This window comes from Ornithorhynchus anatinus, chromosome 4 (assembly GCF_004115215.2).
Source record: "Ornithorhynchus anatinus isolate Pmale09 chromosome 4, mOrnAna1.pri.v4, whole genome shotgun sequence".
Lineage (NCBI taxonomy): Eukaryota > Metazoa > Chordata > Mammalia > Monotremata > Ornithorhynchidae > Ornithorhynchus > Ornithorhynchus anatinus.
The window spans coordinates 103,084,086-103,101,077 of NC_041731.1; the positions used below are offsets into that span (position 1 = coordinate 103,084,086).

General features: G+C 49.3%; 1 protein-coding gene across 1 annotated transcript; it reads left to right on the top strand.

The window, feature by feature from the left end:
- Positions 1 to 1,572: 1,572 nt before the first annotated feature.
- C4H1orf52 (chromosome 4 C1orf52 homolog) lies at positions 1,573 to 12,549 on the top strand. The gene is made up of 3 exons (XM_029061935.2): positions 1,573 to 1,905; positions 8,196 to 8,400; positions 11,821 to 12,549. The coding sequence occupies exons 1-3, from the start codon at positions 1,609 to 1,611 to the stop codon at positions 11,892 to 11,894; spliced, it is 576 nt and encodes a 191-aa protein (XP_028917768.1). The 5' UTR covers positions 1,573 to 1,608; the 3' UTR covers positions 11,895 to 12,549.
- Positions 12,550 to 16,992: the final 4,443 nt, after the last annotated feature.

Consider the following 16,992-nt stretch of genomic DNA (forward strand, 5'->3'; position numbering starts at 1 on the left):
GTTCGAATCCCGGCTCAACCACCGTCTGCTATGTGACCTGGGGCAAGTCACTTCCCTGGGCCTCAAGTTCCCTCATCTGTCAAATGGGGCTGAAGACCGTGAGCCCCACGGGGGACAACCCGATGACCCTGTATCTCCCCCAGCGCTTAGAACAGTGCTCGGCACGTAGTAGGCGCTTAACAAATACCAACATCATTATTATTCTCTGGGCCTCAGTGACCTCATCTGTAAAATGGGGCTGAAGACTGTGAGCCCAATGTGGGACAAGCTGATCACCTTGTATCCCTCCACTGCTTAGAACAGTGCTTTGCACATAGTGAGATTTTTATATTAGCAAATATTTTTATTATTATTATTCTTATTATCATTCTTATTATCATTATTCTACAGTCCCTGCACATCGGGCCCCTTTTCCAGATGAGGTGGGGTGGGCGGGGCCTGGGCGCGCGGCCAATGGGCGCTGGGGAGCGGAGCGCAGCTGGGCTGTGATTGGCTGTTGGGAGGGAGGGTGGGCGGGTCCCTCCGCGCCGAGCCCCGCCCCCCGGAGGAGGGACCCCCATCAGGGCGCCCGCGGCCAATCGGCGCCGGCCGCCGGGCCCAGCCGGGCTCCGATTGGCTCCTCGAAGGAGAAGGTGAGCCCCGATTGGTTGCTGGGGAAGGAGGGCGGGGCCCTCTGCTCAGAGCCCCTCCCTCCGGGGGGTCCTGACTCCTCTATGGAAGCTCGCGGCCAATCGGCGCCGGTCGCCAGCTCCATCCGGGCTCCGATTGGCTCCTCGAAGGAGAAGATGAGCCCCGATTGGTTGCTGGGGAAGGAGGCTGGGCCCCTATGCTCAGAGCCCCGCCCTCCGCAGTCCAGCCTCCTCCTGGACGCTTGCAGCCAATCGGCGCCGGCCGCCAGTCCCATCCGGGCTCCGATTGGCTCTTCTGGAGGGAGGCGGGCTCCGATTGGCTCTTGGGGAAGGAGGCCGGCCTCTATGCTCAGAGTCCCGCCCTCCGGAGTTCTGACTTCTCTTGGAAGCTCGCGGCCAATCGGCGTCGGTCGCCAGCCCCATCTGGGCTCCGATTGGCTCCTCGAAAGAGAGCGTGAGCCCCGATTGGTTGTTGGGGAAGGAGGACGGGCCCGTAGGGTCAGAGCCCCGCCCTCTGGAGTCCTGGCTCCTCTCGGACGCTTGCAGCCAATGGGCGCCGGCCGCCAGTCCCGGCCGGGCTCCGATTGGCTCCTCTGGAGGGAGGCGGTTCCCCGATTGGCCCTTAGGGAGGAGGGCGGGCCCCTATGCTCAGAGCTCCGCCCTCCGCAGTCCAGACTCCTCTTGGAAGCTCTCGGCCAATCGGCGCCGGCCGCCGGTCCCCTCTGAGCTCCGATTGGCTGCTGGACAGAGAGCGTGAGCTCCGATTGGTTGCCGGGGAAGGAGGGCGGGCCCCTATGCCCCGAGCCCCGCCCTCCGGGGAGTCCGGACGCCGCTTGGACGCTCGCGACCAATCGGCGCGGGCCGCCGGCGCCATCCGGGCTCCGATTGGCTCCTCGGGGAGGCAGCCCCGCCCCCGGAAGTGCCGGTGGGCGCGCGGCGCGGGCCTCCACTTCCGGCGAGCCGCCGGGGCGCCGCCATCATGGCCGCTGAGGAGAAGGACCCGCTGGGCTACTTCGCCGCCTACGGGAGCGAGAGCGGCGGCAGCGGCAGCGGCAGCAGCGACGACGACGACGACGACGACGGCGGCGGCGTCTCGGACGAGGAGGAGGAGGAGGACGACGGGGAGGAGGAGGAGGAGGAGGAGGAGGAGAAGGGCCGGGGCCGCCTGCCCGGCCCCGACGAGCTGTTCCGCAGCGTGTCCCGCCCCGCCTTCCTCTGCAGCCCCGCCGGCGGCCACATCGACTGGGAGCGGAGGGTCCTCGGGCCGCCCCCGGAGGTAACGGCACCGTCGCTCGCCCACCACCGGCCGCGCACCGCTGCGCTCAGCGCCTGGAGTGGACGATGCGTACAGTGGATCCATACACACATACATATACACACACACATATATATGTACACACACACATATATATACACGTGTGTGTGTGTATGTATATGCGTGTGTGTGTAGATATCTATATATACACATACATACGGACACACACACGTGTATATGTGTGTGTGTATATATGTACACACACATATACATATATACATGCGCACATATATATATATATACATATGTGTGTATATGTATATTTACACACCCACCTATATAGAGAAGCAGCGTGGCTCAGTGAAAAGAGCATTGGCTTTGGAGTCAGAGGTCATGAGTTCGAATCCCAGCTCTGCCACTCGTCAGCTGTGGGACTGTGGGCAAGTCACTTCACTTCTCTGGGCCTCAGTTCCCTCATCTGTAAAATGGGGATGAAGACCGTGAGCCCCACGCGGGACAATCTGATTCCCCTGTGTCTACCCCAGCGCTTAGAACAGTGCTCGGCCCATAGTAAGCGCTTAACAAATACCAACATTATTATTATATATATATTTACACACTCATATATGTGTGGGTGTGTATATTTACATATTTACACACACCCATGTGCACATTCATTCAGTCATTCATGCTAAGCGCTTGGCATGGATGATGCATAGATTGGATACACATAGATACACACACACACACACACACACCCCACGTATATATACACACATTCATTCATTCAGTCGTACGGATTGAGCGCCAACTCGGTGCAGAGCACTGCGCTAAGCGCTTGGAATGGACAATGCATAGATTGGATACACATAGATATAGATAGATAGATAGATAGATAGATAGATAGATAGATAGATAGATAGATAGATAGATAGATATGTCATATACACACATAGATACACACATTCATTCATTCAGTCGTACTGACTGAGCGCTGACTCTGCAGAGCACTGTGCTAAGCGCTTGGAATGGACGATGCATAGATTGGATACACATAGATATACACACATACATCTATCTATCTATCTATCTATCTATCTATCTATCTATCTATCTATCTATATCTATATACACACACATATATACACACATTAATTCAGTCAGTCATACTGATTGAGCGCTGACTCTCTGCAGAGCACTGCACTAAGCGCTTGGAATGGATGATGCATAGATTGGATACACATAGATACACACACATGTATATGTGTATATATATATATATACACACACACACACACACACACACATATACACACAGTCATTCATTCAGTCGTATTGATTGAGCACTGACTAGGTGCAGAGCACTGGATTAAGCGCTTGGAATGGACAATATATATTGGATACATATATTCACATATATATGTAAATTTACACACACATATATATCTATAGGTGTGTGTTTGTGCATTCATTCAGTCGTATTTATTGAGTGCTTACTATGTGCAGAGCACTGGACTAAGCGCTTGGAATGGACAGTTGGGCAACAGAGACGATCCCTGCCCAGTGACGGGCTCACAGTCTAACCAGGGGAGACAGATAGGAAATCGTAATCATTCCAGGGGTGTTTGTTGTCAGTGGCCTCATCTGTCCAATGGGGAGGAAGACGGAGCCCCCACGGGGGACCACCTCATCACCTTCTAGCCCTCCCAGCGTTTGGGACAGTGCTCGGCACAGCGTAAGCGCTGAACAAATGCCATCGACATTATTATTGTTATTATTTCACCCCGGTGCTCGGAACAGTGCTTGATGCATAGAAACAATTAACAAATCCCTTTATTATTATGATTCTAAGTGCTGGGGTAGATACAGGGTAATCAGGTTGTCCCGCGTGGGGCTCCCAGTCTTCATCCCCATTTTACAGATGAGGTCCCTGAGGCCCAGAGAAGTGAAGTGACTTGCCCAAGATCACACAGCAGACAAGTGGCAAAGACAGAATTAGAACCCACGACCTCTGGCTCCCAAACCCGGGCTCTTTCCACTGAGCCACACTGCTCCTCCTGGCCACCCTCTTTTTTAAAAAATAAAATAAAATAAATTTAAGTGCCTGTCTACATTGTTTAGTTGTCCGTTTCCCCCCTTCTAGACTGTGAGCATGTTGTTGGGTAGGGATTGTCTCTACCTGTTGCCAAATTGTACTTTCCAAGCGCTTAGTACAGTGCTCTGCACACAGTGATCACTCAGTAAATTTGACTGAGTGAATGAGCAGTTAAGTTGACTCATTCAATCGCACGCAGCAAGCGTTTAATAAGTGCAATAGAATGAATAAGCAGTTAAATTTATTCTTTCATTCAGTCGCCCTCAGTAAGCGCTCAATAAATACGGTAGAGTGAATAAGCACTTTAATTTATTCTTTCATTTATTCATTCAAGCGTAAAAAAAAAAACACGTTGGCATTTGTTAAGCGCTTACCATGTGCCAAGTTCTGTTCCAAGCGCTGGGGAGGATACAAGGTGATCAGGTTGCCCCACGTGGGGCTCACAGTCTTCATCCCCATTTGACAGATGAGGTCACTGAGGCCCAGAGACGTCAAGTGACTTGCCCAAAGTCACACGGCTGACAAGTGGCGGAGCGGGGATTTGAACCCATGATCTCTGACTCCCAATCCCATGCTCTTTCCACGGAGCCATGCAGCGCTCAATAAATAGGATAAGATGAATAAGTACTTAAATTTATTTATTCTTTCATTCATTCAGTCGTACGCAGTAGGCGCTCAATAAATGCGATAGAATGCAGAAGCATTTAAGTTTATTCATTCAGTCGCATGCAGTAAGCGCTCAAATACGATAAAATGAATAAGCACGTAAATTTATTCTTTCATTCAATCGTACGCAGAAGGCACTCAAGGAACGCGATAGAAGGAAAAGGCACTTAAGTTCATTCAGTCGCATGCAGTGAGCGCTCAGTCAATGCAGTAAGATGAATAAGCACTTAAATTTATTCAATCTCCCGCAGTAAACGCTCAATAAATAAGATAGAATGAATAAGCGCTTAAATTTATTCATTCAGTTGTATTTATTGAACGCTTACTGCGTGCAGAGCACTGCACGAAGCGCTTGGAAAGTACAATTCAGCAACAAATAGAGACGGTCCTTGCCCCAAAACGAGCTCACAGTCTATCAGGCGCCAGGCACTGCATGTAATAATAATAATAATAATGGTATTTGTTAAGCTTTGCAAATACCATGGATTGCCTTAAAGCAAAACAAATGGACTTTGGAGCGAATTAAACCAAAGTGGTCTTTGGAAGGTCAAATCCCCCTCTTCCTCTGCTCCCCGTCCCCATCGCCACGACCCACTCCCTTTGCTCTCTCTCTATTCATTGTCGTATTTATTGAGCGCTTACGGTGTGCAGAGCACTGTGCTAAGCACTTGGGAGAGTACAGTTTGGCAACCGAGAGAGACAGCCCCTGCCCTCCCCTTCCTCCCTCCCCACATCACTCGTGTATACACGTACATATTTATAATGATAATTCTATTTATTTTTATTAATGATGTGCATATATCAATAATTCTGTTTACAATGATGTTACTGATGCCTGTGGACTTGTTTTGATGTCTGTCTCCCCCCTCGTAGACTGTGAGCCCATTGCGGGCAGGGCTTGTCTCTATTTGCTGCTGAATTGTCCTCTTTCAAGCGCTTAGTACAGTGCTCTGCACACAGCAGGCGCTCAGTACGAATGAATGAAATGACTCGATTTGGAATTAGCCTGTTTTGGACCCATAATCAGGAGGACTGATTCTCTGGAGAAAACACCAAGTCTAGGAAAAGTCCGGGGAAAATGTGGAAGAGGCGGTCCGGCAGCTAGACGGATAGAGACCTTAACGGTAAAGGAAGTATCGTTAGAAAGGTGATGGAGTACGGTAGAGGACGGGGCGTTTTGGAGAAAGCATATCCCCGGAGTCGCTATGAATCGCACACGACTCGGCCCTCAGTAATAATAATTCGTTAAGCGCTTACTGTGTGCCAAGAACTGTTCGAAGCGCTGGGCTAGATACGAGGTAATGAGGTTGTCCCACATGAGGCTCACAGTCTTAATCCCCATTTTCCAGATGAGGGAACCGAGGCCCGGAGAAGCTAAGGGACTTGTCCAAAGTCGCACAGTTGATAAATGGTGTCTCACTCCTCGATAATTCAATCGTATTTATTGACTGTTTACTGTGTGCAGAGCACTGTACTAAGCGCTTGGAAAGCATAAGTCAGCGAGGAGAAAAAAATCCCTGCCCACACTGGGAAGCAGCGTGGGTCAGTGGAAAGAGTCCGGGCTTGGGAGTCAGAGGTCATGGGTTCGAATCCCGGCTCTGCCACTTGTCAGCTGTGGGACTGTGGGCAAGTCACTTTACTTCTCTGGGCCTCAGTTCCCTCATCTGTAAAATGGGGATGAAGACCGTGAGCCTCAAATGGGGCAATCTGATTACCCTATATCTCCCCCAGCTCTTAGAACAGTGCTCTGCACATTGTAAGTGCTTAACAAATACCAACATTATTATTAGTAGTAAAGTCTAGAAGGGGGAAGACAGACATCGTGTCAAGTAAAGAAGCATCAATACAAATAAATAGAATTATAGATACATACATAGAGACATAAGTGCCGTGGGGTGGCGGGGACGTAAAGCCAAGGGAATGAGTCCAGGTGATGTGGAAGGGAGGGAGAGCTGAGGAAAAGGAGGGGCTTAGTAGTAATAATGATGGTATTTATTAAGTGCTTATTTGGGGGCAAGCACTGTTCAAAGCGCTGGGGTAGATATAAGGTAATGAGGTTGTCCCACGTGGGTCTCACGGTCTTCACCCCCATTTTCCAGCTGAGTTAACTGAGGGCCCAGAGAAGAGAAGCGACTTGCCCGAGGTCCCACAGCAGACAAGTAGCGGAGCTGGGATTAGAACCCGGGTGCTTCCGGCTCCCAGGTCCGTGCTCTGTTCATTAGGCCGTGCCCCTTTTTAAATCATCAGATGGTCATAGTAATGGTGTTGGGTCGTGTTAAGTGTAAGCTCCTGTGGACTAAGCGCTTGTGTAATTAAGAGAAGCCGATCCCCGAGTCTCCAGTGGTTGCCCGTCCACCTCCGTATCCGACAAAAACTCCTCACTCTTGGCTTCAGAGCTCTCCGTCACCTCGCCCCCTCCTACCTCACCTCCCTTCTCTCCTTCTACAACCCAGCCTGCACACTTCACTCCTCCGGCGCTAACCTTCTCACTGTGTCTCCATCTCACTGGTCTCGCCGCCGACCCGTGGCCCACGTCCTACCTCTCGCCTTCCTCTCGCCTTCCGTCCTTAATTCCACCAGATAATCACTCTTCTCCCCCTTCAGAGCCTTCCTGAAGGCCCATCTATCCTCCAAAAGGCCTTTCCGGACTAAGCCCCACGTTTCCTCGGCTCCCCCTCCCTTCCGCGCGTCACCCTGACTCGCTCCCTTTGCTCTTCCCCCCTTTTCCCGCCCCGCAGCACTTACGTAAATATCTGTAATTTATCATTTATATTGACGTCTGCTTACTTGTATTGATGTCCGTCTCCCCCACCTCTAGACTGTGAGCTCATTGTGGACAGGGATCATCTCTCTCTATTGCTGTACCGTACTTTTTTGAGCCCTCAGTACGGTGCTTTACACCCAGCCAGCTCTCAATAAGTAGAATTGAATGAATGAGGGAGGAAACTGAAGCAGAGAGAAGTGAAGTGCCTTGCTTTGAAGGTTTTTGTTAGGCGCTTACTATGTGCCGGGCACCGTACTAAGCGCTGGGATAGCGCAGGCTTGGGAGTCAGAGATCACGGGTTCTAATCCCAGCTCCGCCGCTAGTCAGCTGTGTGACCTTGGGCAAGTCACTTAACTTCTCTGTCCCTCAGTTATCTCATCTGTCAAATGGGGATTAAAACTGTGAGCCCCACGTGGGACAAGCTGATCACCTTGTATCCCCAGCGCTTAGAACAGTGCTTTGCACATAGTAAGCGCTTAACAAATACCACAATTCATTTTTTTTATTATATATACAAGCTAATCAGGTCGGACACAGTCCATGTCCCACGTGGCGCTCACAGTCTCAATCCCCATTTTACTGATGAGATAAGAGGCACCGAGAAGTCAAGTGACTTGCCCAAGGTCCGCACATCTGGCTAGATGACAAAGCCGGAATTGGAACCCAGGCCCTCCTGGGTCTCTCCCTCCTCCACTCTGCACCCCAGGCCCGTGCTCTCTCCACTAGGTCCCGCGGCTACACTGTAGCAACCTAAAAATCAAAATTTATTGTTTTTGTATTCAACAGCCCCCTAAGGAATTCAAGCCCTGGAGGACAAACGCAGTTCCACCTCCCGAAACGTACAGCTTGAAAGAAAAGAAGCCCCCGCCCCCTCCGGAGCTGGATATGGCTATCAAGTGGTCAAATATGTATGAGGACAATGGTGATGACGCCCCACGGAATGCCAATAAAGTGCATTTTCTACCTCAAGAGGAAGAGCTTTTGGAGTCAGGTAAGAATAGAGATGGCAAAGTCACCGCGTGAGATGGGCTTTCATTGGTGGGAGGGCCTGTATGTGTAGCCCAAGGAAGCTGCCCCATAAAAGCAGCCTAGTTCATGATCAAGGGGGCATCTTTCAGGGATTACTGACCTCTGGTCCCCAGCCCAAGAACATCACTAAAACTAGGCCATCCGCCAAACTAATTCTCTTCCCCTCTTCAAAGCCCTACTGAGAGCTCACCTCCTCCAAGAGGCCTTCCCAGACTGAGCTTCCCCTTTTCCCTCTGCTCCCTCTCTGCCCACCCTCCCCCCTTCACCTCCCCTCAGCTAAGCCCCCTTTCCCTCTGCTCCTCCCCCTCTCCCTTCCCCTCAGCACGTGCTCGTCCGCTCATTTGTACGTATTTTTATTACCCTGTTTATTTTTGTTAATGAGATGTACATCCCCTTGATTCTATTTATTGCTCTTGTTTTTGTCTGTCCATCTCCCCCGATCAGACCGTAAGCCCGTCAATGGGCAGGGATTGTCTCTATCTGTTGCCGAATTGTCCATTCCAAGTGCTTAATACAGTGCTCTGCACATAGTAAGCGCTCAATAAATACTATTGAATGAATGAATGGAGAGTTAGGGCTGCTTAGCTGGCGGCCTGTGCCAGGCATCATCCCCCGATTCCTGTGGTCTGACTGTGGTGCGTGGTAGTTTTTTTTTTTGAAAAATAACTGATAAGCATCGGTAGAGTACGGTCACATCTCCTCCAAGAGGCCTTCCCCGAGTAAGCCCTCTTTTTCCCCACTCACGCTCCCCTCTGCGTCGTCTCTGCACGTGGATCTGTCACCTTTGGGCACTCGATATTCACCCCACCCCCAAACCCACAGCACTTGGATACAAATATTTATTATGAATTACTTATATTAACGTCCGTCTCCCCCTCTGGACCGGAAGCTCGTTCCGAGTGTGGAACGTGTCTTCTAATTCTGTCGTATTGGACTCTCCCAAGCACTTAGTACAGTGCTCTGCACATAGTAAGCACTCGATAAATAACCTTGTTTGGTCGATCGATTAAAACAGCTTTAATTAAAAAATGAGATTGGGACAAGCCAAAACGGGCATTGGAGGATTTGCGGATTTCATTTATCAGAATTAGTTATGTCCCTCGTCAACAAAGGGGAGGCTTTAGCAAAATTGAAGATTTTTATGGCTACCAAGTCATATCTATTTTATTAATGATGCGTATATGTCTAGGATTCTATTTATCTTTTTTGATGGTATCGATGCCTGTCTCCTGGTTTTGTTTTGTTGTCTGTCTTCCCCTTCTAGACTGTGAGCCCGTTGTTGGGCAGGGATTGTCTCTATCTGTTGCCGAATTGTACATTCCAAGCGCTTAGTACGGTGCTCTGCACATAATAAGCGCTCTATAAATACGATTCAATGCGCGAATGAATAGAAAATAAAATCTGTCAGGCAGATAGCGGGTGGCATCACCTCTTTTCTCCCTTAGTATCTCTTCATGAAGCACCTTCCTTTTAAAACTGCCTCTTGGCATCACTAGTTGGCGACGACTCCCCGTCTCTTCTGAATAGAAGTCTCTGAAATCCTCAGAGTTGGATCTATCTGGTGGCCTCCATCGGGATATTCTTTGCCATGTGGAAATTCTTCAAAAACGGTTACTCGGATTTTAAAGTGTGAGAGTAAAGTATGTACAATGCCGTGTAGCCTGTGAGCCGTCAACCTAAGATGCCTTAGGCCGTTTGAGCTTCGTATATGTTAGTTTATTATTATAGTGTACCCTCCCCAGTGCTTTGCACAAAGTAAGTGCTCGGCAAATAATAATAATAATAATGTTGGTATTTGTTAAGCGCTTACTATGTGCCGAGCACTGTTCCAAGCACTGGGGTAAACACAGGGGAATCAGGTTGTCCCACGTGGGGCCCACAGTCTTCATCCCCATTTTACAGATGAGGGAACTGAGGCACCGAGAAGTTAAGTGACTTGCCCAAAGTCACACAGCTGACAAGTGGACGAGCAGGGATTCGAACCCATGACCTCTGACTCCAAAGCCCGTGCTCTGTCCACCGAGCCACGCTGCTTCTCACTGTGTGTATCCTGCTTTCCCAAGCATTCATGACAGTGCCCTGCCTACAGCGGGCACTCAGTAAATACCATCGATTGAGTTTTCCAACACTTTGCCTTTTGAGTGGGTTCCCCGTGATGCTGATTAAACCTTTGAAAGCATTGGGGAGCGGCGTTGCTTAGTGGTTAGAGCACGGGCCTGGGAGTCGGGGGTCATGGGTTCTGATCCCAGCTCCTCCCCTTGTCTGTTATATGGCCTTGGGCAAGCTGCTTCACTTCTCCGTTCTTCAGTTTCCTCATCTGTAAAATGAGGATGAAGACCGTGACCCCTTGTAGGACCGGGATAGGGATTGTGTCGAATTGGACAGTGCTTGGCACATAATATGCACTTAACAAATAACATTATTATTATTGAGCATGGTTACCAGAGGGTAGCCTGCCATTTTACTTGGGCTGAGTGCAAAGGCTGGCTCTTCCATCATGAAAAATATTGGAGTGGTGAGCATTTCATCATGTCATAGTGGGCTATTACAAATCTGGGGGAAATGCCCCTTAAGGAGCTTATATTCATTCCCAAATTTGTGTCTATTGTACATGTCAAATCTAGTAGAGCATAATTTTCTTTTGTGGGTTGAGATGTTGATGTTCGTATTCTCGAACGCTTTGGGTTAGCTCGAAAGCTCGTGGGCTGTTTGAAAAATTCCAGACCCAAAGTGTCTTCTGTAATGAGGAGATGGGGAAAGTGGAATTCGACAAGCGAGTGGGGGAAACGATTGTCAGTTTAAAATCACGTGGTGTTGAAGAAGGAACAGAGTAGCGAAAACTCTCTTAAAAGGAAGTCTTTGTGCGGGGGATCCCCCCGAGCCCCAGAGGTTTCCGCAGATAGGGGGTCTGGCGCTCACCAGGGTGCGCGGTGTCCAATGTGCTCGGCCACGGCGCAGGGCAGAGCCTGGGTGGAGGCCTCGCGTCAGTCCGCTGCCTGGGCAGCACACTCAGGCTAGAAAACATCTAACACAGTCCACATCGCCGTGTGACCCGCACGTGCATTTTTCAGACATCCTGACTCCGAGAATAGGGTGGACTAGGTAAATCGTGTCTTACTCTTACAGAAATGTACCCAAGTAGACACAGTGGGGTCTAGTTATCATGGCAGAACAAAAATGCTCCAATTCTCCGAATTTTGTACAACCTTTCCGATGGACGATTTCTCTTTTTCTCCTCACTGTCGTAGTCTGAACTTATTTTTAGGATCTGTGATAGTTGATTGTTTTTAGAAATGTGTTCGTTATTGGGGGAGTACATATTTCTAACTTCAGTTATGTGTTGTTTGGCATTCCTGATCGAAGCTTTTCTTTCCATTTAAAGATGATGAAAAGGACGAGCCAACATCTAAAAAATGCAAAATAGAGACAGGAACACAGGCAAAGAAGAGGAAGTAAAAGCCACCGTGAAGTCATAGAAGCTAAAGAGTGTTAAAGCTTCCTTCCGGAATGTGAATAATAACGTGCCATCATTGAAATGTGTGCCTGTTAGCAGTATTGTTGGCCGTATTTTATTTTCATAAAATACCTTCCCTTTGGAGAGCATTCAGGTTAACTGGTCTATACCACTATATTCCCCTGAAGAGTTCTTTTTTGTATTTAAAAATGATAACTTTTCAAGATATTGTGATTTTTTTTTTCTTTTGTGCTTGTAAAAATTGCAGGAGCATTTAGTGATCTACCTTGTGAGCCCTCACAAATTCCTTAATCCCTGTTCTAGGAAGCTTTTCTAAAGAAGTATATTTTAAAATAAATTGTAGAAGGTAGAAGGCCTGTGTTGTAAACAGTTATGGTGCTTTTAAATTGTAATCAATGTAAATAAACCTTGGAAAGTATTTGGACTCATTCACTGCAACGATTGTATCGTGTGCAGTGAAATTCCTATGCTTAAATGTGTAAGATTTCTGGAAGGTAAGGAATGAGTTGAGTTACGTCTAACTTAATTTTCAGTAATATTTATGACTAGACTTCAGATTATGTATCTATAGCAACGTATACTAAAATGAAATGTTTTCTGCCTTGGATAGTGAATAAAAACAGTATTCCTTGAAAACGGTTTCATTATCCTCATTAGATGGATTTAGCCTAATGCCATTCCCCAAATGAAAATTGTTTATCGAACGCATGGGGGAATTTGAGAAGAATTATCTTGGAAGAAATTACCTTTTACTGTGTGTTGTCACCAATTGCGGAACAAGGAGTTGAGACTGAGAAGAGTAACGCAGGTCATCGCCATAATGGGGGGAAATTAGTCTTGGAGTACATAATTTGGACCGACTCAGCCAAACTTCAGGCCTTTTCCTTCTTTTCACCGACAGCACCGGTCATTTTTTTAGCCTTTTGGAATCAATCAAGAGCCGAGAGTTTGGCGATTCCATTTCCCACAGCCAACGCATGAACGGTAGGTGGATTTCTGTTCTGCTCTGCGACCCGGCCAAGAGCCTCTGGTAAAGATCTCAGCAGCAAGGCTGCTCGTTGGTAACAGCTATGTAACTGGAAAATTTTAGAGCTTTCTTGGCAACGTAACAGCTGGAAAGACCTGACCTGGGAGTCCCAATGGAGAGTACCTTGGGCAGACACGGGAATCTGCCAAGCAAGGCTTAGTGGATAGAGCATGGACCTGGGAGTCAGAGGACCTGGGTTATTATTAAAGTATTTGTTTTAGTGATACAAATTTTAAACTAAATTAAATTTAAACTAGAATTTTAGTAATGTTGGTATTTGTTAAGCGCTTACTATGTGCACTGTTCTAAGCGCTGGGGTAGATACGGGGTAATCAGGTTGTCCCGCGTGAGGCTCGCGGTCTTCATCCCCATTTTACAGGTGAGGAAACTGAGGCACAGAGAAGTGAAGTGACTTGCCCACAGTCACCCAGCTGACAAGTGGCAGACTTGGGATTCGAACCCATGACCTCTGACTCCCAAGCCCGTGCTCTTTCCACTGAGCTACGCTGCTTCTCTGTTATGGTATTCAAGCACTTACTAGGTGCCAGACACTGTACTAAGCGCTGGGGGAGCTACAAATTGTGCTGGGCACAGTCCCTGTCCCTCAAGGGACTCAGTCTCAATCCCCATTTTACAGATGAGGGAACTGAAGCCCAGAGAAGGGAAATGTCTTGCCTAAGGTCACACAGCAGACAAGTGGAAGAGCTGGGATTAGAACCCACGACCTTCTGATTCCCAAGCCCGGGCTCTATCCACTCCATGCTGCTTCTCTGCTTACGAGGTGTTCTAAGAGCTGGGGTAGATAGAAACCAATCGGGTTGGACAGTCTCTGTCCCATGTGGGGTTCACAGTCTCAATCCCCATTTTACAGGTGAGGTAACTGAGGCCCAGAGAAGGGAAGTAACTTGCCCAAGGTCACGCAGCAGATCAGAACCCAGGTCCTTCTGACTCCCAAATCCATGCACCGCTAGATCATGCTGTTCTAATCCCGGCTCCATCCCTTGACTGCTGTGTGACCCTGGGTGAGTCACCTCATTTTTCTGGGCCTCGGTTACCTCACCTGTAAAATGAGGATTAAGACTGTGAGACAAGGACTGTGCCTCTGTATGGCCCAAGTTGCTTGTCTTCACCCCAGCGTTTAGTACAGTGCCTGGTACATAGTAAGTGATTAACAAATACCCCAATTATTATCGTATGGAACGCTTTGTGGGTACGACGCTTGACGTAATCTTGACGGTGAGAGGGGTACAGTGCTTATCACGAAGCTAGCACTTAACAGATCCCACCAGTACTCTTAACTATGATGGAAGAAAGTCAGTGTTGTATATAGCAGTAGGAATTCAGTAAATACTTTCCCTTGAATGAGGAGACTGGTGCGGTCAGACCACAACTGTAGGGGAATTGGATCATTGAATTATTATTATGTCCCTTCAAGACCAGAAGATGTGTCCAAAAACCAAACTCTTCATCTTCCCATCCAAATCCTGTTTCTCCCCAGCAACTTTGCTATCACTAGAGACAACACCGCTATAGTAATAATAATGTGGTATTTGTAAACACTATGTGCCAAGCACTGTTCTAAGCACTGGGGTAGATTCAAGGTAATCAGATTGTCCCATGTGGGGCTCCCGATCTTACTCTCCATTTTACAGGTGAGGTAACTGAGGCCCAGAGAAGTGAAGTGACTTGCTCAAAGTGACTTGCCTTTGACACTGCCGACCATCCCCTCCTCCTCCATACCTTATCTCACCTCGGCTTCACGGACTCCGTCCTCTCCCGGTTCTCCTCTCATCTCTCTGGCCGGTCATTCTCGGTCTCCTTTGTGGGCGCCTCCTCCCCCTCCCATCCTTTAACCGTCGGAGTTCCTCAAGGGTCAGTTCTCGGCCCTCTTCTGTTCTCCATTTACACTCACTCCCTCGGTGAACTCATTCGCTCTCACGGCTTCGACTACCGTCTCTACGCAGATGACACGCAGATCTACGTCTCCGCCCCGTCCTCTCCCCCTCCCTTCGGTCTCGCATCTCCTCCCGCCTCCGGGACGTCGCCACCTGGATGTCGGCCCGCCACCTGAAACTCAACGTGAGCGAGACTGAGCTCCTCATCTTCCCTCCCGAACCCTGTCCTCTCCCAGACTTCCCTATCACCGTGGATGGCACGACCATCCTTCCCGTCTCTCGGGCCCGCGATCTTGGCGTCGTCCTTGACTCTGCTCTCTCGTTCACCCCACGCATCCTAGACGTTACCGAGACCTGCCGTTTTCACCTTTACAATATCGCCGAGATCCGCCCTTTCCTCTCCACCCAAACGGCTACCTTACTGCTACGGGCTCTCGTTATATCCCGGCTAGACTACTGTGTCGGCCTTCTCTCTGATCTCCCTTCCTACTCTCTCGCCCCGCTCCGGTCCATTCTTCACTCCGCTGCCAGGCTCATCTTCCCGCAGAAACGATCTGGGCCTGTCACTCCCCTTCTTAAACAACTCCAGTGGTTGCCTATCGACCTCCGCTCCAAATAAAAACTCCTCACTCTAGGCTTCGAGGCTCTACGTCACCTTGCCCCTGCCTACCTCTCCTCCCTTCTCTCTTTCTACCGCCCACCCCGCACGCTCCGCTCCTCCGCCGTCCACCTCCTCACCATCCCTCGGTCTCACCCATCCCGCCATAGACCCCCGGGCCACGTCCTCCCGTGGTCCTGGAATGCCCTCTTCACCTCCACCAAACTGATTCTCTTCCCCTCTTCAAAACCCTACTTAAAACTCACCTCCTCCAAGAGGCCTTCCCAGACTGAGCTCCCCTTCTCCCTCTACTCCCTCTACCACCCCCCCTTCACCTCTCCGCAGCTTAACCCTCTTTTCCCCCCATTTCTCTCTGCTCCTCCCCCTCTCCCTTCCCATCCCCTCGGCACTGTACTCGTCCGCTCGACTGTATATATTTTCATCACCCTATTTATTTTGTTAATGAAATGTACATCGCCTCGATTCTATTTAGTTGCCATCGTTTTTATGAGATGTTCTCTCCCTTGACTCTATTTATTGCCATCGTTCTCGTCTGTCTTTCTCTCCTGATTAGACCGTAAGCCCGTCAAACGGCAGGGACTGTCTCTATCTGTTGCCGACTCGTTCATTACAAGCGCTTAGTACAGTGCTCTGCACATAGTAAGCACTCAATAAGTACTATTGAATGAACTATTGAATGCAAGTCACACGGCTTAACAAGTGGTGGACCTGGGAATAGAACCCACATCCTCTGACTTCCAAGCCCGTGCTCGCTCTCTCGACTGAGTCACGCTGACTCCTTAATGATAATTACGATATTTAAGTGCTTACTGTGTGTCAGGCACTATACTAAGCGCTGGGGTGGATACAAGCAAATTGGGTTACACACAGTCCCTTTCCCTCATAGGGCTCACAATCTTAATCCCCATTTTACAGATGAGGTAACTGAGCCACAGATCCCTCACCTCCAACGATCTGGTCACCTACTTCATTAAGAAAATTAACACCATCAGGTCTGAGCTCCCAAAATCGCCCCTCCCACTTCTCCACCCCACCCCCCCAGCCCCCTTTTCAACTTTCCCATCCAGCAGTATCCTCAGAGGAGATCTCCTCCCTCCTCAAGTGCCACCCCCTCCACCTGTGCTTCGGACCCCATTCCCTCTCCTCTTATAAAAACTCTCGCCCCTTCCCTCTTCCCCTCCTCAACTTCCATCTTCAACTTTTCACTCTCAATGGCGTCTCCCCTCTGCCTTCAAACATGCCCACGTCTCCCCCCTCCTAAAAAAAGCCCCCTCCCTTGACCCCACTGCCCCCTCCAGTTATCTCCCCATCTCCCTCCTACCTTTCCAAACTCCTAGACCGAGTCATCTACACTCGCTGCCTCGAATTCCCCAACTCCTGGTCCCCCTCCAGTCTGGTTTCCGTCCCCTCTACTGAAACTGCCCTCTCAAAGGTCACCCATGACCTGCTCCTTGTCAAATCCAATGGCTCCTATTCCCTCCTAATCCTCCTTGACCTCTCAGCTACCTTTGACACTGTGGACCATCCCCTTCTGGAAA

Bases quoted from the DNA above. Each gene is read 5' to 3' on its own strand.
- C4H1orf52 (XM_029061935.2), top strand. From the start codon at position 1,609: ATGGCCGCTGAGGAGAAGGACCCGCTGGGCTACTTCGCCGCCTACGGG. The intron at 1,906-8,195 runs GTAACGGCACCG...TGTATTCAACAG, and splicing joins TCCTCGGGCCGCCCCCGGAG to CCCCCTAAGGAATTCAAGCC. The intron at 8,401-11,820 runs GTAAGAATAGAG...TTCCATTTAAAG, and splicing joins GGAAGAGCTTTTGGAGTCAG to ATGATGAAAAGGACGAGCCA.